Raw genomic sequence first — 27008 nt, 5'->3', positions numbered from 1 at the left:
ATTTTTTTGAATCTGTATCAGTTTGAGAATTAACTTCTTTCTAATATTAGGTCTTCCAAACCACAGTCATTGTATTTCTCTTTATTTACTTAGGTCTTAATGTCTCTGAATAATGCTTTATAATTATCTGCGAAGATGCTTTCTATATATTTGTTAGATTTATTCCCAGGTATTTGATACTTTTTGAAGCTATTGTAATTGGTTATAAAATAATATAAAATATAAAAAAATAATATAAATATGCTCATATTTATATTATATATAAAATAAAATTTTAAAAATAAAATAAAACTTTTAAAATTTTATTTTCTCTTGGCTGGCATATAGAAGTATAGTTGATTTTTGCGAGTAATTGAAATACGGCTGATCTTGTATCCAGCAACTTGTTAAATTCATTTATTGTATTAGTTTATCCGTAGATACTTTGGCCTCTCTACATATACACTCAGATCAAATGTGACTAATGACAAATAGATGGAGGAAAACACATATAATAAAATTCATCATTGAGATAATTGTATAATTTTTCTTTTTTAAACTACTAATGTGGCAAATTACATTTATTGATTATTAAATGTTAAGCCACCTCGCATTCCTATACTAAATGCAATTTGTCAGTGATTTATTATACTTTTTATATATCACTGGATTCAGTTTGCTCATATTTTTTAGGATTTTTTTGCAGTTATGTTCATGAATGAGATTGGACTGTAATTTTTCTTTCTTGTCGTATCCTTTCAATTTTAGTATCCAGGTTTTGTTAATCTCAAAATACAGCTTAGCAAAGGTTTCCTTCTTTTCTATTATCAGAAGAATTTGTCTGTAAGTTTGGTGGTTTGGAGCTTTTGTTTTTTCACTAAATATTTGGTAGAATTCATTAATGAAGGCATCTAGTTTCCTTTGTGAAAAGATTTTTAATATGGATTCAATTTCTTTACTAGGTATAAAATTATTCAGATTTTGTATTTATTCTTGTGTCAATTTTGATAAATTGTACCATTCTAGAATTTGTTCATTTGATCTTGTTCAAATTTATTGGTAAGAAGTTCTTCACAGTATCATCTTATGATTTTATTAAGTCTCCAAGATAAGTTGTTGTATCGTTCCAGATATTGATTGGGTATATATTCTCTCTTATTTTTTTCCTTGAATAATTCACCAGTGGCTTTTTAAATGAACTTATTTTTATTTCATTGATTTCTGATTTTGTCTTTCTATTTTTCTATTCTCCTGTTTTTTTGAGGGAAGTTGCTTTGCTCTCCTCTTTCTAACTTTTGATATGAATGCTTAGGTCCTTGATTTTTAGCTTTTCTTTTCTAATATATGCATTTTATGGCTATATATTTCCTTTCAAACACAGCTTTGGCTGCATTCCATAGGTTTTGTTAAGTAGGATTTTCATTATTATTCAATTTAGAATATTTTCTAGTTTCCATAGTGATTTCCTCTTTGAACCATGTGTTATTTGGAAGGACGTTTCTTAATCTGCACACTATTGAAGATTCTCTAGTTCTTTTTTTTTTAATTCCTAACTAATTATTAGGAATTGCATAATCCCTAAATGCATAAATGTGGTCATAGGACATACTCTGTGATTTCAGTATTTTCAAATTTCAGGACCTGATATATGGTCAACTATATTCTGTAATTCTTGGGTGTAATGTTTTATATATGTCGATTAAATCAATTCTGTTAATTGTGTGTGTTCACATCTGCTATATCTTTGCTCATTTTCATCTGCTTGTTCTATCAGTTACTGAGAGAAGTGTGTTAAAATCTTGCACAATTATTATGAGTTTGTCTGTTTCCCCCTTTTATTTATGTCAATATTGCTTTATGTATTTTAAGACTATGTAATTAGGTACACGTAAATCTAGGAATGTAGTATCTGACCAGTAAATTGAACCTTTTCATCCATTTGAAGTATTATTTATTTCTAATGATGCTTTTTGTCTTAAAGCTTAGTTGTACCAGCCTTCTCTTGGTTAGTGCTTGCATGGTATATCTTTTTACTTTTTTTTACTTTGAAACTTTATTAAGGTACATCTCTTGTAGGCAGCATATAATTTTTTTCTTTAATCCAGTCTGATAATCCTTGAATTTTAATTGGAATACTTAGTTCATTTACATTTAATGTAATTATTGATAAATTTGGGTCTAGATCTGCCATCTTACTATTGGTTTTCATTTTGTTCAGTCTAGTCTATCCTTTTACCTTTTTTCTTACCTTCTTCTGGATTAAGTACTTTTTATTATTCTGTTTCCCCACTTCTAATAGCTTGGTAGTTCTAGTCTTTTTTACTATTTAATGGTTTCCCTAGAAAGTACAGAATGCACTCTTGACTTATCAGCATCTATTATAAATTAGAACCTTCACCTCTCGCAGGACAGTCCAGGTTCCTTAGAACCCTTCAACTCCGTTTAACCCTCTCCATCTTTTGTCCTATTATTGTCATATATTTTACACTGTGAATAAATTGTTATTATTGTTTACACAGCCAATATGCATTTAGATTCACCCTCATGTTTACCTATTTTGTTGCTCTTCATTCCTTCCTTCATCTTCAGACTTTCATCTGTGACCGTTTTTCTTCTGTGTAAAAAACTCCTTTGGTGTAGATGTGTGTTTGTCTGTTATGCAGATCTACTTACAAGAAATTCTCTTATTTGGGGTTTGTTTTTTATTTTGGTCTGAAAATGTCTTCATTTCACCTTTATTTTTCAAGATTATTTTTGTCAGACATAAAATTCTTGGTTGGCAGTTATTTTCTTTTGGTTCTTTGACAATGTTCCATTTTCTTCTGGCTTCCATTGTTTCAACTGAGAAGTTAGCTCTCAAATTTAAAAGCCTGCTGCCTTTGAGGTTTTCTCTTTGTCTTTGGTTTCAGCGGTTTTACTATGATATGCCTAAGTAGTGATTTTTTTTTTTCTACTGAAGGTTTGTAGGACTTCTTAGTCACATGGTCACATGTAACTGAATAGGAGCTGGGACATATAATTTATGAGTAGAAAAATAATAAGTTAGTTTGGGCAGCTCAAGTGCCAGGTCTAGTTTGAACTTGGCCCGATAGGTACAAGGAAAGCCAGTAACTATTCCTGCGCAGGAAAGTGGAATGATTGTCATAATTATCCTGGCAGTAGTGGGCAGAATAGATTGTGGAGACCGTTTAAGAAACTACTACAGGAGTTCAGGGGTAAGAAATAAGGTAATAAGCAAGTGTGGTGGCCATGGGAAGGGGAAAGAGGAGACAGAATGTACTGGTTTTGTTAGGATACGTGGAATTTCAGTGGTAACCACAAATAACGTTATTCAGCATTTTACATTTGTTAACTTATTTAATTCTCAAAAAAACTTTTCTTACCCTCATTCTACAAATGAGGAAACTGAGAGTCTCACTTAGAGTGTGAGTTGGGACAGGAGCCAAGTCATAATGAGAGTTAAGAATATTTGAGTGATGGGGAAACCTAGGCAGCATTGTAGATTGCTCTGAATAAGTTTGGCCATGAAGGTAGGAAAGACATAAGACAGTAGGTAGATGGGGAAGCATCATCAGGTAATACTAAAAGCTAACATTTATTGAGCACTTGCTGTATGCTGACCACTGATCTTGGCCCTGTATACACATTATTTCATGTAGTCCATTTTATAGGTAAGAAGACCTAGTTTTCCCAGGGTGACAAAGCTAGTAAATGGCAGTGCTGGAAATGGTTTCTCAAGAGTGGAGTGAGCTATACATTTGAAACCCAGCCCAAGTTCTCTTTCTCTATGCAGTCTCAACCCCACATTTCTCTCTCTTCTGTGATCTCTTAATACATTTTTAGTTGTTGCCAGATGTTTCAGCACTTAATTATTTTCTAATAGCTTCCTTTATGTTGGTTATATTTAAACTTCTTGAGGTCAATGACCGTCTTTTGTCCTTTTCCTGTTTTCTTAAGAGTTTCTAGTACAATGCTAAGCATATACTACATACTTGAAAATATTTGTTTGTGACATTATTTTGTTGTTTTAAATATTCCAATAAAAAATTAATCAAGGATGTATTTACCTAGATAAGTTTGTATTAATTAGTGACACATAAATCCTTTTACTCATTTTCTTAAATAGTGTTTGCTAGATTTGTTGCCATTTAGCTATTGGTTATATATTGAATTATACATATAGAATTATATATATTACATGTTGAATTATATATTGATTGTAGAGGATTTTTTTTTCATGCCTTCTAAATTTCAACATGATACTATTGAATTAAATGTGTCTGCCACTTTCTCAACAGGTAGATGCTGGCTGGATTGGATTTTGGTCCATAGTTGGAGGCTGTGTTGTTGGTATAGCTATGGCAAGGTGAGAATATTTTATGTTAAACATGTGAGTGGACGGAACCAAACCAAAGCCCAAAGGGAAAATCGGTTCCCCTAGATAAACAGTAGAATTCAGGGAAAAATAAAACAGGCAAAGGTTAGAAAAGGGCACCTGTTTGGGCTACAATAAAATTCACATGCAGTAGACAGTTTTTTCTCCTATGAGAAACCTTTTCAGCAGTAGTCCATCCCAAAATGTTTTTGGAGACTAGAAATGTATTTCCAGTGTAATTAAGCTGCCTCTTTCCATATTATTAGAGGACAACCTCTACAAGTAGAACCCAAAGAAAGGTGATACAATAATAAAGGCAAATTGATAGATATTGAAAATTAAAATGAATTATTTGTAAGGACATCTCTAGAACTTTCCATGAAAAGGCAGTGTCCTGATTAGCAGATATTTATTTCTGGTCCTTTTTGCCAGGTATGTCCCTCCGATTATCCCATTTTGATGAAAAATGTCTTTAAAGACTTCCAGTTTCATCGAACTCTCTTTGATCTTAACCTATTATGACAACACGCTTTTAGAATGAGTCAGAAGGAGGAAAAAGTCCCATTTTTTCTAGGGGAAAAAAAAATAAAAAATGAAAATGTCACTCGTCTAGGTGACTGCCTATAAAGCTACTCATGGTGTTTCCATAGAGATCATACTCATTTACTCCCCAAATCATTTTACCCTGTTTAATCAAAAACAAAATTAGGTAATCAACTTTACCAGGAAGAGGAGGTTCTAATTACGTATGTGGGGAGATAAAATAAGATATGTAAATCACCTCAATATCTAAATACTTAACCATAATTGACACAGGATAATATTATCCTAGACCTTACAGTGTGTATAGTGTTTTTGGGATGATGAAAGAATACATTGACACGGTAATTTCTACATCAGTTTATCTGATGTTTTTACAAGTTAGGAAAGTATAAGAATAAAATCTAAAAACTAAAGAGGAGGAACAGGAAGGTAGCTCTGCATAGGAAATCACTACACTGATAACTGAAATACATTGACCTGTCACGTTTGACAGGAATCATATCTAATTTTTCAGTTAAATCTCCAAACCAATTATAATGAGTCATCCTTTACCAAATCCTATTCTGAGCACCAAATAAGTCAAAGAGGGAACCATCATATATCAGAAATGACATCTCACATGCTTCTTTGTGTTTATTTTCTTTCTACAAACCCTAATTTTAACTATATAGAAATAAAAGTAAAGGGAACGATTAGAATGAGGACACTTCTGTTTTTAGTTTTTTGAAATGAGAGTTGTAAAAATTACTGCCCTCACCTTGGGATCTGAAATAAATTGTAGGTATCTACTAGACCTAAAGTAAATTTTAAAATTATATTCATAACACCATTTTTGGGATCTCTGGAATGGAATCTCCCTATAGACATGAGTGCTTGGGGTGATTTTTTTGTAGTTGTGTTGCTAAATGTCCTACTTTGGTCCTAACAGTATACTTTGATGGTGTTAGCTCATTTGCAAGGACTGGGTCTCCAAAAACAGCAGACTGCAGTGGTCAGTTTATTCCTGTGTGATCTGGCCCTGTGACACTTCGTCACTCTTCACTCAGTTCTGATTGTACCAGAAAACTGTTTGATTCTCTCATACCTGACCATCTGCTGGTCTGACAACTAAGTTCATGCAGCACCAAAATATAGATCAGAAAACTGTTTGGTGGGCATGGAATTAAAACAAAGTTTTTGGATTTCCTTGAGGGGTATTTCTATCAAGCTTTGTATCAAGTGGAACCTTTTTCAGAGTACATAAGAATTTTCTGCTTGTGAACTTTCATAGTTGAAAGCAAACCTAAGTCACTGGGCAGAGATGCATCCATTTTTCCCACCAAAAGATGGCACCAGCTCCCATAGGAAGTCGTTTTAGTCTAGATAACACTTACAAACATGATTAACCATATCATGTCAAATAAGTGCAAATCCAAAGATAGTATTGAGGGGGCTGGCCCCATGGCTGAGTGGTTAAGTTCACGTGCTCTGCTTCAGCGGCCCAGGGTTTCACTGGTTCAGATCCTGGGCGCAGACATGGCACCACTCGTCAGGCCATGCTGAGGCAGCATCCCACATGCCACATCTAGAAGGACTCACAACTAAAAAATATACAGATGTGTACCAGGGGTCTTTGAGGAGAAAAAGGAAAAATAAAATCTTTAAAAAAGAAAGAAAGAAAGAAATTATTGTTTAATGAAAGTGTGTCATTGATTTAAATAGTATTTTTTAAATCTAACTAGAGTTAATAGAACATTGTTTCTTTCCAGGTTTGCAGATTTTATCAGGGGTATGCTGAAACTAATTCTTCTCCTCCTGTTTTCTGGGGCTACAATATCATCCACATGGTTCACTCTGACTTGTTTGAACAGCATCACACACCTGCCTTTAACCACAGGTAAATACAGACTATTTTGAACTTTGAAGAAATTTTTTCAGTTCACAGAAGTATACATACTCTGACAGTAGGACTTTTTCTTGCTTTCCATAAGTAATTGTTAAATATACAAAAAGGTCTCCCTTGTCCAGCCATCAAACCATCATCCCATCTAAAAAGAGCTCAAGATGTAACTAAAAATATTTTCATTGATATTTTACATATGGAATAGATGTGTAAACTTTATCTTAAGCTTATATAGCATGGAGAAGCTTATATCCTTTTAAAATTCATATCAGAACATAATACAAAGATTTTTATCTTCTTTATGGCCATTACATTATTGTTAAGCAGTAAGGAGGAAGAACAAAGGCAAAAAGCTATTATGTTTGAAGTACACCCAGTAAAATTCTTTGATCTGGAATCTATAGGTTTATTTTATATTTAGTCTTATTGCATCATCTATACAAAATAAAACTTACTAGAAATACCTATTGGAAGTGTATTATAGGCAGCTTACTTAGCTTACCCAATTCACCTGAAACCTTTATAGTAGATGTTGTTTTTATCGTTATTGTTAGTATCATTTGGGGTCTACATTAGTTTTCTGTGGCTGCTGTAACAAGTTACAACAAATTTAGTAGCTCAAAACTTCGTGGCAGCACAAATTTACCATCTTACATTTCTCTAAGTTAGAAGTCCAGCTCAGGTCTCACTGGGCTGAAATCAGAATGTGGGCAGACTCTCGGGAAGAATCTGTTTCCTCACCTTCTCTACCTTCTGGAGGCTGCCCCCCTTCCTTGCCTCGTGGCCCCCTTCCTCTGTCTTTAAAGCCAGCAACAGTGGGTCAAGTCCTTCTCACATTACATCGTCTGTGCCTTTCTTGCAAGGTCACATTTTGCTCTGAACGCTCATCTTCTGCTTCCCGCTTCCACTTTTAAGGATCCTTGTGATTACATTGGGACCACTAAATAATCCAGGATAATCTCCCAATTTTAAAGTCAGCTGATTAGCAACTTTAATTCCATGTGCAGCCTTCATCCATGTTGCCATGTGAGGTAACATATTCACTGGTTCCAGGGATGAAGACATGAGTGTCTTTTGAGGGGAGTGGAGATGTTATTCTGCCCACCACAGGATCTTTTTAAAATTACTACAACAGATCATTTTATAAGCTAAGAGGGCTCTATCATTGCTTCTTCCTTTCCTTTAACAAAAGATTAAGATGCTTATTTTTTATTCTTTTTGCAAGTAATATTTAGCCCCCTTTGGGATTGTGTGTTTAATTGTAGGATTATTTGTTATAAAGGTAGACTGTAGGATTATTTGTTATAACAAGCACTTGTATGGTGGGAATAAGCAAGAGTCTGAAAGTGGCTCTTTATGGGCCTATTACCCAGTGGCATGTCGTTTCATAGGTCTCCATGAGAGGAAGTTCCTTTCATCTACATATAATTTGTCTACATGTAATTACATATCCCAGTTTGGATTTGTGTGCTCTATAATAAAATGACCAGCAGTTTACACATCAAAGGCATCAAGCCTTTCAAAGACAACCATTTATTTGGGAGTTCCAGCCACTTTTACAATGATAATAAGGCAATGGGATGAGGTTACGATTACCAAACGGCACCAAGCCGGCCACCCTCGCGTGCCACAGCAAGCTCACAAGGGCAGCGTGGGTTATTTTAAATTTCCAGGGGAAACCTGGGGATATTCCCTGTCGGTCAGACACTGCGTGAACCTCTGGTTCAAGGGAGTTCCCAGTTTCATCGTTAGAACCTGCTACATTCTTTTTGATGACGTCAATCTTTGCAAAGTTTGGCTTTCTACAATTGTAATAAAAAGCAAATACCACACAAAAATCGGTGTGGAACAGGAAATGAGGAGGTGGTGTCATCCTGATTCCAAGATTTGACAAGTCGTGCGGTGCCCATCCGATGCGCACATCCCATTAGAAAGTAATTGTGGTTATTTAAGAACAAAATAAAAATATATTTCTTTCAATATATGGGTATTATTTTTAAATGACCACTAAATTGTTAGGACATATATCTTTATTAAATTATTCAGACTTAATGATATAGTTAATAGAATCGTTAGCTGTTTCTTTTGGCCTTGGGGCACCATGAAAAAATTACTGAGACACTAAGGGCGCTGAGAAGAAAGGTTGGGAAATTTCCGCCCTATAGCATCCTGCGGGGAATCCCTCTCTCTAATGTTTATTGCTTTGTCTATAAAGCCCAGTTGTCCAGAGTAGTAATTTTTGGATACTGTGCACTTTTTATATACTAACATTCCTACATTAGGAGTTTGAGCAGTTTTGGCAAGTATTCTGGGCCAGAATTTTTTCTTATTTTATCCTGGTATAATTTCATAATTTAGCAGTTGTACAACATTCTGGTAGAACAGTTTTAGTTTACAACTCTTCTTATTCATGGCATTACACTCAGTTTTTTTGTGCTACTGCATGTCAAGTATGCATCTGTTAGACTTTACAAGAACGTAGTTGTGAGTACATAATGAACAGATTTTTTTTCCCTTGAATTAGTGTAGAATATTCATTATAAGATAGTACATTCATTAAATTTTATGTACTTTCTATTTAACATGATAAAATTAACACTGTTATCTCTGGATAGAGGCATTAGGAATGAATTTAATTTTTCACCTTCTTTTTTGTCTGGATTTGTAATAAATGAGCGTGTTTTACTTTTATAATTAGAAAAAATAGTATATATTTGAAAACTATATATCTTCTGAATTAAAAGAAAATTGGTGTAATTGACCCTGGTCAAGACTGCTTTCCCAGTCTGTCCTTGAAAATAATTATGTTGGACAGAAAGGAAAGCAGAATTCTAAATTAAATCAAGGCCAGACTTGAAAGCTTGAGTTTGATATGGACATCTTAACAAGCACCGAATTTATAAATTCTGCTGTTGTTTTCAATTGCAAGTCAGTTTTTGAATGTCACTTAGAAACTCCTGAAAGATGCATTTTTAACCTATAAATACACTAGGTTAAGAACTAGATTTGTTCAGTTACCTTCTCTGAATTGTCGTAGTATTTTTTTTTCTCTTTCCTGATACTTACCACTTAGTAGTTACTTGAGTATGTCTTATCTCCCCTACAAGTCTGAAAATCTGGAGCATGACCTTGTGCCTTATAAATTCTGACCCCAACTCCCACCCCAGTCCCTAGCACAAGTCCTGAGGAATAAATGAATGAGTGAATGAACGAATGAAGTGTATATTATCTTCATTTTGAATCTCAGTAGATATGACTTAATGCCAGTAACAGACAGCAACCAGGGCCTCTCTTTGTTATTCAGCACTAGCTGTAGGAAGGCAAAAGGGCACATTTTAATGGAACAATGGGGAATTTGAATAAATCTGTCACAGATACTCTTAGAGCTGCCTTTGTAAAACTCTGACCTAATTCCTTTTAAGTAAAAGAGGTTTCAGGAAAGGGAACTTACTACAGAATCTAATTATAGACAAATCTAGACCTTTAGGCTGGTATTTAAAGTCAGTAATGGCAAATTTGTGTTTCTTTTTTACCAGACTCAGTCTTCTTGTAATCAGGAAAATAGTGTTTTTCCTGTTTCCAGCAAACTTAGTATTTCAATTATTACTTTTTAATATATCAGAAGAATCTACGTGAAAAATGCTTGAAAATATATGTGTTAATTATAACTGTTGACATAAATTAAAAGCTAGTTAATTTTGTTCAATCCATGTGTTACACGTGCCACTACTGCTTAAACCTTCTATTGCAATCTTTGTCCACTGCCCTTGATGTTATTGTTGCCATCTCTGCAGAAGAAAAACTTGATCATTCCATCCCATGTACAGGTGTACTGTTGTGATACACGTGCTTGCTTACGTACATCCTCTTGGAGGCTATCAGCAGCGTGCTTTTGTCTCCTTAGGGAAACTCAGTATTTAAAATTGTACTATATCTTCATTAGTTTAAGTATCCACTACATTATAGGACAAATAAATAAACTCATAACTAGATAATGTGAGTTTTTCAAAATCTTGAAGTTTATGCTACAAACAAAATTATGAAAATGCATCATTCACCTTATCTGAGAACTGGAGTAAGTGTAGCCCTTTTAGCCACTGTTCACACAGTTGTTTTTCACCAAACAGATGAATCCTTTGAAAATGGCATTTTGAAAAATGTTAGCACTTTGGTGTTGAGTTTGCTGAAATGATATAACTGATTTGACTGTTTAACAGCAGCTGCATTGGGAGAGGTTCTTCATCCAATTCAAGTCAGTAGGATGCCAGGATGGCGGTGGCAGAAACAGATAGTGGGTGGGGAGAAGGGGGATGATTAGCTAGACACAAGCCCCTTGAGAGAGAGAGCTGACTTCAAGTGACATTTGAAGGAAGAAAACATCTGGCTGTATTGGAAGGCATGTGACATGTATAGGTGAGAGGGTAATCCTCTTAAGATATTTTCATGTATTTTGCCTGTATTAAGATAATTATGTCCCGTTCTATAGCATGCAAAGAAGTAAAAACATCCACTTGCCCAAAAATGGGGAAGGGAATGAGAAAATTCAGAAAAGGATGATGAACATGGTCAAAGAAATGCATGTTATTAAATAAATGTCTATCAGTGTGTGTACACACATACATTTATATTCTATGTATTCAACATGCCCAAAACCTACGGAAAAACTATGTAGCTAACAAACATGGATGTTTACTGTTTCTCTTTACAAGTGTTGTATTTCCAAAAGAGTGTTTTTGCTTGCAATATCAAGTTTAATTTAGATTATAGAAATATTTAATAAAGGTCTAATCTAATAATTCCCAGTTAACTTTCCAAACGTTATCAATCAAATAAAAATTTAGTCAATATGCACAATAATGAAAGTTCATCCAGTAAAGTATGTTAATGTTATAAACCTACTTTTTAGGGAAATTCTTGATTCTAACCCTTAAAATAATGCATGATAAAAATTTATTGTGTTACTTTATAATCCTTCTTATTTCTTATTTATATTGCTCCATAATAAAACTGTAAACAAATTCTCTATTATTGTCTACCTAGAAGCTCCTGTAAGATTTTTGTTTTTAATATCCTAGTTAAACTCTCTATCTACACGTATTTAAATTTGTTATTGATCTACTTAAATGCACCTTAGCCATCATCTGATATAACTTATCACTCAGTAAATGAGTCTCTTCCGTTACCCTCCAGATATATGTCCATCTGACTGCCACTTGGACACCTCCCAAAAGCGGAAACACATTCCCTCTTCCATTGTTAGTCAGCTCTGAGTCCTGAGCGCTTCTTCCTCCTACTGAGCTGTAAGTGATTTGGAGCAACACAGCTCCCACAGAGCAAGTCATCTCCCTCCCTCTTCCATTGATGGCCCTCAAAACATCTGCAGGTGTCTGTCATGTCTGGACTTGGCCTTTAATCTAAACGTCTCCCAGTTCTCACAACCGCTCCTCATCTAACCTGGATTCCACACCACTAATCAGTGTAGTCACTCACTCTCTTCTCAACCTCCATAGCTTGTCAGGGTCCTCCTTAGAAAATATTACTAGAATTTAGCACACTTTTCTCACTACATTCGACACCTAATACTGGGAGACTGTTGCTTCTTGTGATTAGACATAGCTTTTTTTTTTTTAAGAATGAAGTATAATCATCTCCTTGATACTGTGCATATAAATGGCTACTGAGCCAATAGGTGTCTACCATATTCCTTTAGATTAGGAGTGATTTGAGGATAGGATGTGTCCTATTTATTGTTCCACCAGGGCCGCTTACATACAATAGGCACTTGATAAATGGTTTTGAAGAAAGGCTTTAAGCTGAGTTTCCCCTGTTATATATCCAAGCAATAATTCTTGGACCATTTTACATTTATCACGATTAAAGTTCATCTTTTTGTTTGTAACCTTTTGGTGCTCTATTTTTGATTCCATCATCTGCCTTCTGTGCAATCACTTCCAGCTTTTGTGTGGAAAACAGATTTGGGAAGCATGCCTTTTGTGTCAGTACCATTGAATGAAAGAAATACCAAGCCTTGTTATTTTTTTTTTCAGTTTGACACAGTGGCTTGGTGGAAAACATGCTAGATTCTATAAGCCTTAATTATATTATTGTTAGCACTGCTAATTTACATTGTTTGTAAATAAGTCATTTTGACTTTCAGAACTTGTCACCTCATCTGTAAGATACTTTACCTGCCTCAAAGACTTGATAGGGTGACCACATGTGATAATATATTTAAAGGCATTTTCAAAAAATGTTTAAAAAACTATAAATCCAAGATTTGAAGTTGTTATTGTTATTGATGATGTCTTGAAGATCTCATTAAATGTTGAGTGGAAATAGTTCATATTATCTGAAATTTTGTGATTTGTTTTATAACTGCCGATGAGCTAAGGTTTGAGTGTTTCAGTTAATAAAACTGTATTCATCCATAGTTTTATTTCCCTAAAGTTTAGTAATTTCATTTGTCATTAAGAGCAGGGCTGAGGGGAGGAGTACTTTCAGGGTTATGGTCCAATTTGTGTTTTTGAAATACATCCATTGTAACTGTATTTTGTGCTACACAAGACTTTGTCTTTTTGCAATTTAAATTATGGGCCTGTGAAATTTTATTAGCTTCTTTGAAAAAACTCTGCATCAGCATTGTGTTTGTTCTGCTAAATTACCTTAGCTTTTTAATTGAAAGGCAGTTTATTTTAATTTTAGTATCACTACTGTAGAAAGTCATGGAAATATTTAACGATCATGTAGTTTGAACCCTCTCTGACGAACAGGAAATTATCTTGTCTGCCTGACTTTTAATAGATGGCATTCACCCACTGGATCTGCCAAACCACTGGACAAAGATACGCTGTCTCAGACTGTAAACTGAAAACTCAAATGAAGGTCAAATTTAGACTCGTAATAATCGGCTTCTATTTTATGCATGTCCCAGAGCATTGGGGAATATATTAAATCAGTCCTGACACAGCTTCCTTTCCCCATTCTGAGTATGAACATCTTAATTTAACTCTTTCCTGTGTAATTATTTGGGTTCTTTACTTTCTGCAATAAGAAGCTATTTCAGCACATCCATCCAGTGCAAAACAACCTCTTGGTCATTTTTGTAGTAATACAAGAAGGAAACAACAAGAGGGAGAGGATTGAATGAAAATACTTGCTTTTTTATTACTGGCCTCTGAAGTTCTATCATGCATCACAGCCCCTTTATCCTGTGTGTAACAGGAATTCTAATAAACGAAGTGGGAATATTGACATCAAGGATCCTGCACCAAGGCTGCGTTAGGTGCCTCCCAGGTGTAGACATCAGGTCTGTGGGTCAGCTCACCCAGTGATAAACCACTTCTGAGTCAGTAAGCTAACAAACTCGCAGGAAGGGGAGTTGGATCAGCTGCCAATTCGTTAGCTTACAATGAAATTTCTCTTTTTTTATTTTGTTAAATAGGTCAGATATACACATAGTAAAGAAGTCAGATTCAAATAGTAGGAAAAGGGTATGCAATGAAAGATGTCTACCCTTCTGTGGCCCCCAGTTTTCCTCTCTAGAGGCAACCGTGAATGTCAGTTTCTTGGGTGTTTGCCCAGAGAATTTTATACATTTACAGATGGGTGTGTGTGTGTGTGTCCTTTTAAAAAACATAATACACTTTTCAACACCTTTTTCATTTCTATACCTTAGATGTCATTAATATCAGTACATACAGAGTTACTTCATTTTTAATGGTTGTATAATACACCTCTGGATGTCTGATAAATTTTTAAACAACCAAACCCCTACCGGTGGACATGTATCTTGTTTCTAATCTGTACATACTACAAGCAATATTGCAGCATATTTGTATACTTTTACCTGCATAGGTATAGAATAAATTCTGGAAGTGGAATTGCTGGGTCACAGAGGGAGTGTGTTACTTATTTTGACAGATGTTTCCAAATTTCCTGACAGAAGATGGACTGTTTATAGTTCCATCAACCTTGTTCAACCACTGTAGAAATCTTAGCTTTCCAATGACAAAGATTTCCAGTTTTCTTCCCAGAATTTAGGTACCTAGGAACCAAAATCAGAAGATTCTTAAGGAGCATGAAGCGGAGGGAGCTGCATGGTCTTGAGGGGTTTTCAGACAGGCCTGCTTCCCCAGGCTCTGCTTTCCCGACACATCCTATGTCTCTCTCTCCTTTGTGTTTTTTGGACCATGCTTGATAAAAATCAACAGAATCAAATCTCTCTTTTCAAGAGTCCATACCGATATTCCCCCTTTAGTGTGTCCTCATCATTACGTTATCATTCTTTCTTTTACAATGTGCAATTATTCTGTTATATACAGATTATAATTATTTTTCTATTATTACATTTTAATTTGCCTGATTACAAATTACACGTGAGGGTATATATATTTCCTTCAGGAATATAAATATTGAAAGGATCATTTCTAAACATATTTCCTGAAAACAACCAATTCCATGGGTGGTTTGTGAATCCTTACTTAGAAGTAGCACTTCCTGGTTCTTAAGAGTTTGCTTTTTCCTGTCCTTTTTTTCAGTGTTTTCTTATTTTAAACTCCTCGCCTCATCTGTGTTTGAATCAGTAGCCATCTCTGCTCTGATTACCACTGACTGACCAGTAAATTATTATAAGGTGTTTTGTAGATAGAATACATCCCTCGATTTCCCAATGTGCCGATAACGAGCCACGTGTGAAGTAGAATGTTTTGATTGATCGACGTGGTCTATGTTTAGCAAATGTACAGTGAGCATGAGGTGTTAGGTTTTGTTTTGTTTTTAAGAATCTCTTGAAAATTCCTTCATGTTTTAAATTTATTTATTGTAACTATCAGATGCTTCCCATTTAATTCTGTGAATAATTTGGTCAATGCCTCAGCCAAGTATGTTCTTTATTCACTGTCATCCTTCTGTTCCATATTTTCATATGTGTCTTCTGTTCAAAGAAAGTCAAAAAAATCACCAGCCATTTGTGTTATTAGAATGTACTAAATATTTTATCATCCTACGAGGCTGGTGTAATTGGAGGAGGAAGTGGGAGTTGAAGTTAATTGGAGAAATTCTGTTAGAAAACAGTGGGTCCTATTACCTCTTCAACAATGTTATGGACTTTAGTGATTGCAATCAGTTATGGTGAATTCTGGTGATTTGATATGTTCGATGAATAATACATAACAGATTTAGGGTAATTCCCTCACTTTCTGCACTTCCTGTACAGAAATTTTTTTCCTTAACAAATATTTTTATTAAAAATATTTTCCTGGTAACCTTAAGCTTAGAATAAATTCTACTCATTATCATCACTGAGTGTGATACACTTATTAGTCTATAGGAATGTTTTAGGTTTCTAAATAGGGAAATCATTTTTTTCCTCATTGGTTCTGTTTTCACCTTCAAATTAAAATTAATGAAGGTTTGTATGCATACAGTAAAAAAGATATAATTATTTGGAGTGGGGTGCATGTCTCTAAGCAATGTCCTTATTCAGAGATTTTATTACGAAATAGAGTTAATAGGCTTTTTATTGGGGGATCTTGGATCCTAACCACTTTTAATTATACATTTCTGGATGAAAACTTTTTCTGTGTTAAAAAAAAGTATTTTTAAAAAACTGTTGACATGAAACTCATTCCAAGATTGAAGACTAATTCTATTTTAAGTGTTTCTCCAGGAGTTACATACTGAATAATTTTTATTTTGTACTTGGAGGCTATTATTAACCAATCTCTTTAAATATATAATTTTCATTGACAATGTTTCTCACATTTATTCTTAGATTTTAAGTTCTCTATAAGATTATAGGATGAGTCTAGATTTTGAATTAAGTTGGTATGTTTTGTCTGTCCCTCTATTTGCCAGGAGTGTGACCAAGGGCGAAGAGTCCTTTTAATGATATCAGGGTGGTAAAATTGTTTCTGTGCTTTGGACTCACTCACCAAAAAGATACGGCAAATAAACTAGTAATCATCCAGTGACAAAACCTTCTCCTGTCTGCTCCACAAGAGCTGAGCAAAGAGTTGACAGATGTGTGATGCTTGGTCAAACTTTATCAACTACCATTGAAAAGAGGCGAAATTCCAGAGTCAATACTTCTGAAGGAGGGTACCCAGAAGATCTGTCCGCTACGACTCTGCTGCCACCATGAAACTAAAATGTTTGTGTTTCTGTTTTAGTGACGTTGTATGCCTCCTGCATTCTCTTGGGAGTCTTCTTGAACAGCAGTATACCTATATTTTTTGAGCTTTTTGTGGAAACTGTCTACCCAGTTCCAGAAGGAATTACTTGTGGAGTTGTCACTTTTTTAAGTAATATGTTCATGGGAGTACTTTTATTTTTTCTCACATTTTATCACACAGGTAAGAAATTTGACTCTTTGTTTACTATCCAAATGTGTTATGAGAGAGGTTTGTGGCACTGACATATAGAGAATTTATATGGAGAATTCTCGCTAAGGCAAATTGCTTTATCTGAGCTGTCACTTGCCAATAAAAGAAAATATCCTCAATTGTTTTTCTTGAAATGCATCCTAGCCTGATCTAATACACTCTCATCCCCTAGAGTTTCTGATTTAATTAACCTGGACTAGGGCCCAGCACTTGTATTTTTAAAAGCCCCACCCCAGGTGATTCTAATATACAGGTTCTCATTAAGAACCACTGGTATATTGCTTTTTAAAAAATACTTAGAATCTACTGTCTTAACACAAGGTATAAATTAATGTCAGGGGTATATATGTAGTTTAAAGCCCTAGGGATGAATGAGAAGTCACCCAAGGAGTGTATAGAGTATATAGAACAGCACTAGCCGATGGAACTTTTTATAATAATAGATGTGCTCTTTATCCGCACTGTCTAATACAGTAGCCACCAGCCACATGAAGCTAGTGCAGCTAAGGAACTGGATTTTTAATGTTATTTTAATTAATTTAAGTGTAAATTTAAATAGTTACATGTGGCTAGCAGCTACCAAATTGATGAGTGCAAGTACAGAGAGAAAAGAAGGTTGAAGTTGGAACCCCAGGTTACAGTTTTGAAGAAGAGGGAAATCCTTACGAAAGAGGAAATCGATGGGGTCCTGAACCCAAGTGGAGGAGTCAGCCTTGGACAGACGGAGATGAGAGAGAAGGCAGTATGCATGGCACAGAAGCAGCTACCTTTGCTGGACAGATTGTTGAAGGAGTCACTTCTTGATGACACCAACTTTCTGCTTAGAAGCCAGGTCATCTATTAAGAGTTGGTGGGAAGAAAGTTGAGAAAGGGCTTAAGGAGAGAATGAAACTTTAAAATAACCTTTGAGAGGGTGAGAGGAGACGCTGCAGGGAGAGCTGGAAAGATGGCTGGGCATGTTGAGGGCAGGCCTGGCTGGTGTTGAGATCCATAGGTTTGTAGTAACTCCGTTTTGCACAGTTGTTTGGTGTTCTCTGAGATTCTCTTTTCTATGGTCCAAATTCTGTCTTACTATTTCAGAAAATTTGGGCATAATTTTCTAGGATTCTTTTTTGCATGTTGAAATAAGGATTTATACTTGGGAGTCTTGAATATAAAGCTTTTATTAATTTCTACTAGATTTACATCCCATTTTATTTCCTTGTCTTAAACAATCTAATATTACTGCCTTTTTTTTTCCTGGTGGCTGATCTCCTAACTGCTCATCAAATAGCAGTAAATTTGGATAATTTGTACATGGAAGAATCTGATTGATAAGATTCAGATAAGAAAGGCTCTAAAATGTGATACTTGAAGATGCCTATTTATTTACAGGAAACTTTCTGATATGCTTATAATTGAAAGAATAACCACAATAACCTCCTTGACTGGAAAATTAGTTTTTCAAACTTTCAAAGCTGGTGAAACAGAAACCGCCCTGGGTTTTGGACAGCTTTTGGCATAGCACTTTGAGTTAACAGCCAAAGGCATCTAAATGATATATTAATTTCTTAATATAATTAACAACAAATTAGATTATTTCTGTCAATCAGTAATGCAGGTAAAGCAGATTTCAATTTTGCTAAACTCAATGTGAGTTTGGTTTATCATATGAAGGAGAGTGATAGTAATGAAGTCAGACCACACTTTCCTATCCTCCCGGAAACGTGCTTCCATTAGGGAAAATGCCATCCCCAGGTCTTTGCTTTCAATGAGTTTTCTAAACAGGATCATCTAACGCTTATTACGTATCAGCTTTAATCCACTTCAGTTATGACACAGTTGAAATTAAGAGGCTCAGTGCCTCTCTTTTGCCTGGTAAAGTGCCAAAGGTGGCTGTGTCGCCCCTTCAGGTGATAGAAACGATTTTCCAGCTCACGGGCACAGGTTTGCTGGGGGTCCTTGCAGCCTAGTAGAGTGTGGCTTTTCCTGTCTGCTGGAAATAGTTTTATCTTCCCAGTATTTAAAAACAACAGTAGATGACAGGTAATGTTATCTCCCTATAAGCCTCTTGCATGTGGTCTCTAGAATATACCAGCATGTATTTATTGATCAGTATAAGGAAGGGAATGCCCCTAAACTGTCCGACTGTGAAGACCCCAGTGCACTCCTGACCATTTTGCTTGGCCGGTAGAGTCTCTCTGTCACCATCCCAGGTCCACTGCTCTTCCAATTTGTTCCGCAGAGACTGCATCTGCCATGAATTAACTGGCCTCAGTCAGTGCTCACTTCTCATTTTGCAGAGTGACCAGAGACAAGCAGATATTTTTCTCTCTTTGGCGTAGGTGGCAGAAGAAACACTTAGCACCGTTTCTGCTAATTCCTATCTCACTGATAGAACCAGGGGTTTATCTAGCTGGGGAACAAAGGCTTCCCTCTTTTTGGTTGGTTTCTGATCACGTGTTTCTTGATCACGTGTTCTACATGTCTGTGTAGATGTTAAAGGTTTCTGCCCAAACTCCATGATTATTATGCAAAATGAAACTTTATATAATAATTAATTTTAATCCAACTAGGTGATTTGCAGAAAAAATAAAAATCTCAGTACATTTTCACATTTTAGAGAGTTAATGAGAAGATATGTGGAAAAGAGCTTAGACCAGGGCATAGCCAACACTCACCAGTGTTTGTTGTGTTTCCTTCTAGTTAATTAGCTGGTTGACATCAGAAATTTAAATAGCGAGGCTTCTACTTAAAAACATGCTTTTATATGTTTATTTGTGAGTGTGTATAATGGATACACACGAACATACCCCACAGCTCTCTAAGGCTAAGGTTACTAGAACTACGAAAACTGTGTTGAGATTCTTTCACATAGGATTATTGGTCTCACCCCAGAAGTCCTGTGGCAGATCCACATGCCTTATAACTGAGGAATGATGATATATGAATTGCAAATCTGAAAATTCTGTAAAATTATTTCCTAAAAATAACTTGTGGTTCCGACAGCCTAGTGCCCTAAACATTTTATATGATAAATTGAATTCCCTTCCATTAAAGCTAGGTTCAAATGTCAGAACTCAGTCATTTTAAAACTTGAAAAGCTCACCCAGAAGTTAGTTACATGTCAAAATTCAACTATAAGTTTCACGATTGGAAGGGCTGATTTTTAATCATCATGAAGATCTGTGGGTTTTTTGGTCACTTCTCAAAGAAGTACTAAACTTCCTGACTAGAGTTTTTATTTCCCCACAATCTGCTATCTGGTAGGTGACTACATCAGAGATAAGTTTTCAGGGCTGAACAGACTAAGCCCAGAATGACCACAGTCAACTGGCTTGTGCACCAAGAGAGGCTCCGCTGGTGATTTGCTTGCAGATTATGGCCATCACTATCATTGACAGCAAATGTCACACCGGCTGTCAATGCCTCTGGCTTATTTGGAGCCCTGGGTTACAGGGTCTCCCATGTCCTGTTTTGCTTCTGTTTTAGGTACCTGAAACAGTGTCAGAATTTTCTTAGAGTTTTTCTGACTTGGGTTTTTCAAGGTCACTTTTGGGAAAAAAATTGTTACTTGCTCCCCAATCTAAGCATGTTTGTAGAACTGAATTGCTTCCTGTAATGTCTGCTTTGAGAATCTCAGCGAGTTATTTCAGACAGCACAGTGATGCTCTAGTCTAATAATTTCACATACAAAATCAATTTGGGAATGCTATTTTATTCATTACATACTCTGAAATGTAGTCTAATGTCCTATTTTATAGTTTGTACCTTGTTCTGAAGTGTGTATTGTCTGTTATTTTTTGTTCTAGAAGCTTTGCAGCAGGTTTTAGCTAAAAGCATTAAAGGTTTTTACCTCAGTTCTTTCATTTTGAAGTAGCTGACCATGGATTTGAGGCTGCATTGTGGCTCAGAAGATTCAGGGGCCTGGCTGAAGTGGGAGGCCTTGACTAGTGGTTACCAGAACAGGTTCAACAGTGGACTAGTGAGAAGTAATTTTGTGTCTAAGGAGTATGATAATGCAATGTGATGGTCAGACCTGTTGGGTAATTAATGTGGCGTGAAAGGAGCAGGGCCTTAAACTGTGAAATCATGTGTCAGCTATCTCCTCTTGAGGGAGAGTGGGGACAGTTTTGTTAAATCACCATAATTTTTGTTAAATCACAAAGACAGTACAGGCATACCTTGGAGATGTTGCAGGTTTGGTTCCAGACCACAGCACTAAAGCTAATCTCACGATAAAGCAAGTTAGGAATTTAGGGGTTTCCCAGTGCATGTAAAATCTACACTATACGGTAGTCTGTTAAGTGTGCAATAGCCTTATGTCTGAAAGAACACTACACACCTTAATTAAAAAATACTTTATTGCTAAAAAATGCTCACCATCATCTGAGACTTCAGTGAGTCATAATCTTTCTGCTGCTGGAGGATCTTGCCTTTAGTTTGTAAAAAACGCAGTATCTGTGAAGTGCAGTAAAGCAAAGTGCATTAAAATGAGGTGTGCCTGTAGAAGGATGGTTCTGGAGCACAGTATCTGGAACCAGACACGTACCAGAAAGTATGGCATCACTGAAGGGAAGGATAAGGTGAAAAGGATAATAGTGCTTCTGGAAGGAAAAGGTAAAAGGATGAGCAAAATCCTAATTAGTTCAGTCCCAACAGAGCATCACCATTTGGTGCAGAGCCCACTTCACAGAGTAAAATACAGCACCTGTCTAACTGCAAATTGGCAAAGAGAGTGCTCAGGTTACAGTACAGTAGGTGATAGAGAGCCAGCAGAAATATGGAGGCCAGTTGTGGAGCTGGAGTATGGATTTATGTTTTCTCCAGTGACAGGCAGAGGGAAGGAATGTTGGGAAACTGTGCTCACTTTAAAGGATATATATCAAGGGCAAGAATAAGAACATTTCAGTGGATCAGGACTCTGTTGGTTCAGTTACATCATGTGACACCGGGCTCAGGAGGGACGGCAGTTGACTTTGCTCCTGCGAAGTCCAATTAGACTTTTAAGCAAGCCCTTTCCTGCCTAGTAGGGCACCTGAGCTGTGGTTTACGTGAATGGTTTTCAGTGGGAAAATGTAGAGGTTCCCGTCGCTGACCTTTTGCTTTCTGAAAAGGCAAATAATCTCAGAGAACACTTACAGTTGATTGACAACTGAACTTACTGGAAGGTAGCTTGACTTTTCCGAGAGAGGCACGGTGGTAAAAAACAGCCAACAAACCACGACACCAGAGAGCAATTATGAGGCATTTGTAGAGATTTCATCTGAAACCAGGTAGAAGGAATCATTTTACAACTCTGATGAAATAAAAGGTGTGCTTTGGCAATATTCGACCGTTTTCTAGGTTTAAGGAGAGCAAGCACTAGTTGATCGTTGCTACATGTGTGTTGCTCTAGCTCCCCATGAAACACAATCTCTAAGATTTAGAAAATGTCATTGCTATACACCGTTTTGTCAAGTACCATACTTTCCTTTAGCTGTTGCTTAAAATTCGACCTTAAAGTCAAAATGCTCACTTTTAATACAAGAGGTATTCTACTGCTTTTTCTCTTCTTATTTTTTACTGCTTCTTTTTGCCTGTTAAAATTATCGTCAGAATCCAAGGGCTGTATGGTTAATGTGAGAGCAGAAAATGCCTGGTGCATCATTGCAGGGAAGATCAGAATAAAGACAAGATCCCAGAGGTCACAGCCCTTCTGAGTGTTGAGATTACATTCGATCCGAGTAAAGCACAGAGAACAGCTTTGCATGAAAATACCACTGAAATATACGTCTTGGTTACATGCTACAGAAAGCATGTGTGACTTTTTAAATGTAGAAATTGAGGGGTGGCGAGGCTGTTTTCATGAGCATACTGCAGAAAAAGGCTCTGTTTCAGCACCTTTTCTTACTGGGTGGTTTTCTGATTTCCATTCCTGAGCATAATGTTCTTTTAGCCATATGAATTATGGATTAAACTAAGGCAGCAGTGTGGAAATCTTTAGGATGATTTTTGAAGATTAAGACAGTATTAGCATTCTGTAGAAGTACAAAGGGAAACTATAAACCTGTAGCCATGCCCAAAGAAAGAACTGTGCCGGGGAACTTGTTTCTCTCATTTGTTGGTTTTTTAATTGAAACTGCTAAATGGATATTAAACTAAAGCAGTTATACCCCTGCTACCACCCTCTTTATGCCAAGAAGCTGCTCATTTCTGCAGCCAGAGCCTCAGGGTTGACCGGCAAGGGGTTGGGGTGGAAGGAAGCTGAACTTTGGCACAGCATGAGGGCCACTGGAGCTGGAGGAAGCAGCCCGGACCACCGCGGGGCTGGGGGTGCTGGGAGCAGGAGGCCCGGGCTGACTTGTGGAAGAGGCCTGAACTCAGGAGTGGGCATTTTTGAAGAAGTGTGTTCTTGATACCATCAGTTAAATAACAATGGAATTACCTGTTTAGATGATGTCTATATGCGTTCTGATAATTGGTGTCATAGGTAACCATTTATCCTAGTAGGAAAAAAAAGACTAGAAAGAAATGAACCGAAATATTCACAGTGGTTTACCTGAGGCTAGAATTAGGATTAATTTGTTTTCCTTTATTTTTTTAAATATATTTTCTGCTCTGTTCTATAGTGATTATTACTTGATGTTTTTGTTGAGAATTAGCTATTTCTATGCAAAAAAATTAAAAGTATTATCTCAAAATTCAGCTGATTTTCTTATTTATATTTCTAATCCATCAGATATTTCTAAACAGGGCCAAGAGCGATAGTGGTAGAGGGCACTTAAAAAATAATTAACAAACTAGCATTTAAAGGTGATTGATTTTTTTCTTTGACGTAATAGATTTTTTTTTTTTTTTTGCCACCAAAGTCAAGGTGGATTAAATTGATGAGAAGTTATTAACAATGTTGATTACAAATATTCCCCATGGGAGCCCTGTAATATATTACATGCATCACTTAGACTCCGGATTGTCTCTTGTTTATTGAAAGCCCGTTCTCAGGCCTCCAGGGCGCATTTGTCATGAGTGCTTGTGAATGCAGAGCCGATGGCTCCCGGCACGCAGGTGGTGTTGAGCTGGTGACACATGAATGCTGACAACTGCATGTTTTTGTCTTACAGAGTTGTCTTGGTTCAACTGGTGCCTTCCCGGGTCCTGTTTGCTCAGTCTCCTCCTCATTCTGTGCTTCAGGGAATCCTATGACAGACTCTATCTTGATGTGGTTGTCTCAGTTTAATAGCACAGACTTGAAGGAGTTTAAAAAGAGACTGGAAATCAATACAGCATACTGCACATTTGCTTGGAATTGCACATCTAACAGGAAAAAAAAGGAGAAGAGAGAAACTTCCTTCAGAGGTTTTGTTAGGTTACAGATGATCGCATTAATTTAATTACTTCTAGGTAATAATAATGTGGAACTTGAGTGATAATAGGGGATTTTAAAACTCTATAAATGGCCCATCTGTGCCTGATGCTGGGTTGGGAGAGTGATGTCTACACATAAAGCACTACCTAAATAATGCCCTCTATGTTTTGTGCCAGTGCTAAACTACTGAGTGATTGATTGTAATTATGAAAAGAAATAAAGGGTGTCTATCAAGTGGAGATAACTCCTTCCCTAAGTCACATATCAGAGCAGGAAGAAATGCCACTAACTTCTAGAGAAGCTTAAACCCTGTGTCAGATTTTAATTCCAAGAAGTATATCAATGATAGGAATTAGCCACCTGTACACTACATTTTTTCTAATAAAGCCATTTCTTATACGACTCCCTAGTTTTAATTAGATCGGAAACCTTTGGCCATCTTTACTGTGGTGATCGAGTGCTTTCCAGGACTCCGAGCACATACCTTGTGTCTCGGTCTCTACTTATCCTTGTTTCTGTGAAATATAATTTCATCTACTAGGCTCTTAAGTAATTACATTAAAGGTGACTAAATGTTTAATATGATCGCATTAAATAGTATATGAAAAATGTAATTCTGTTCTGACTTAGCACTTTGTTAAAAGTGAAATGACAAGTCACGTAGAACACTCCGTGTCTTCAGCCTATATATATATATATGTATATATATATATGGTGGCATGGGATGTCAAGTCCACCACCAGCTATTTACCAGGGTTACATTTTATTAAATGACCCTTGTTTGAAAATAACAGTTTATAACATTGAAACTTCCAAACTTGTTGAGTGGTTTCTGAATTACATTCTTATATTTCAGTTCGGGTTGTAAAATATCCAATTCTATATGGAGTCAGCATATCTGAGAGGGCAGTATTTTGCCAGTACTTGTCTTCTTTCTATGGATGATGGCTTTTAAAAAATAGCAGTTACTCATCGGACAGCTCTCAGATGTGTATTTCACTATGATGTAAATACGCTCTGGTGGGATTATGATATCACCACTGTCCAAATTTACATGTGAATTCCCCGCACACAGGAAAACCAAACATTTTCCCAAAAGTCAAGAATTGTACTTTACCTTCATTATTCCAGGCTTCCTCCAACCCTGTCTTCTTTTTTCCTCATTTGAAATTCTATCTTCGTTGTTGGCTAAATATATATATTTTTTGTCTTTTTCTGGGCAGATAGAGTATAAGCCAGTTCCTTCTGTTAGCCAAGGTGGTGAAATCTGGTTAAGGGGAGCTGGTCAGCACTCAGTTCTACTCATCTCTATACATGTGCACACACCATCACACATGGTCCCGAATGCCCATCCTTTCCCCCTTAGGAAGTTCAAGGCTGTGCATTAACTGACCTTGGTCCTAGAGGAAGATTCTGTTACTGCTGAGCCTTCTTCTAAGACCCTAAATTGTGCAACTTGGAAAGTAAGAAAACCCTCAGATTTAATGTCAGTCTTCAGTCACCTTTAAATCATCCCTCTTTATAACCACCTTGCTAACTTAACAAGAACTGAAAGAACTAAGGCGCTTGCTAAAGAGAAGAATAAGATCTATGAAAGTTAGGCTTAGTTCCAGTTAACTCTGTTATTCTTAAATAAAATAAAAGGAAAGCAGAATTCTTGAAGGTGATTGAAAGCCAGACACTACAGGTGTCAGTAGTCCATGACCCGGGTGCTAAAGTAACAGCCACCCCTTCCTGTTTAGGAAGAAGATAGAAAAGAGAGGGAAGAATGATGATGTATTTGGTTTTAGTCAGAACTGTTGTGTTTGGGGACATTGCTGTATAAAATTCTGCTCTAACAGGACTTCTGATATAGAACATTTTAATTATGGTTAATTCTAGTTTTAACACAAAGAATAACCCTTAAAAAATATTACCTAATGACTGATTAGTTCAAAGACGTCCCAAGTGGGTAGTAATTAAGAGTCCTTGCATTGTACCAGACACCGTGCATTGTTTTTGGCATACATGAGATGAGATGAGTCCCTCCGTCTCATTGATAGCCGCTTTCCCCTCCAGCAGATAATTGTTCCAATCACAAGCCGCAGCTGTTTGAAGTGATTGCACTTTCATATGCCACACCTGACCAGAACAGACCCATAAGGCTTTGGGGGTGGGGGCAGGACTACACATTATTTATTTACCTGTGTGTTTCAAATCATATTTTTCTACTTTTTGTTTTTATTTCTAGCATGCTTCAAAATAGACCAGCTGCTATCTTTGCACCTTCTAAACAAACATTATCGAGTCTTAGTGAAATTTTATAATGGAAAGAAATCTTAACCCTCCACTCCAAGCCCTCATTTTAGAGTCTATAGACACAATCCCAGAGAGGTGAAGGGTCTTGTGGAAGGTCACAATCCTAGTTTGTGACAAAAGTAGAACTAACTAAATTCCACATCTTCTGACTCCCAAAGCAGTGTTTTCTTCTACCTCACAGAATTACAGCTTAGTTTGGCCATGAATTCTCTTCCATGTTCA

General features: G+C 36.3%; 1 protein-coding gene across 3 annotated transcripts in view; it reads left to right on the top strand.

The window, feature by feature from the left end:
* SLC49A4 (solute carrier family 49 member 4) overlaps nucleotides 1-27008 on the top strand; it is a 79792-nt gene that overhangs the window by 37341 nt on the left and 15443 nt on the right. The window contains exons 6-9 of one of the 3 annotated variants that reach the window (XM_023623651.2): nucleotides 4278-4345; nucleotides 6646-6773; nucleotides 16949-17131; nucleotides 24244-24890. In XM_023623651.2, the coding sequence (XP_023479419.1) occupies nucleotides 4278-4345; nucleotides 6646-6773; nucleotides 16949-17131; nucleotides 24244-24359 (495 nt within the window). In that variant the 3' untranslated portion in view covers nucleotides 24360-24890. Of the gene's footprint in view, nucleotides 1-4277; nucleotides 4346-6645; nucleotides 6774-11969; nucleotides 13121-16948; nucleotides 17132-24243; nucleotides 24891-27008 lie in introns of those variants that run through there. The other 2 variants (XM_023623652.2, XM_023623653.2) reach the window with 2 other exon arrangements.

The sequence above is a fragment of the Equus caballus genome, chromosome 19 (genome assembly GCF_041296265.1).
Source record: "Equus caballus isolate H_3958 breed thoroughbred chromosome 19, TB-T2T, whole genome shotgun sequence".
In the NCBI taxonomy this organism is placed as follows: Eukaryota; Metazoa; Chordata; class Mammalia; order Perissodactyla; family Equidae; genus Equus; species Equus caballus.
The sequence above is the reverse complement of the archived record's forward strand: the minus strand, read 5'-3'. Positions and strand labels throughout refer to the sequence as shown.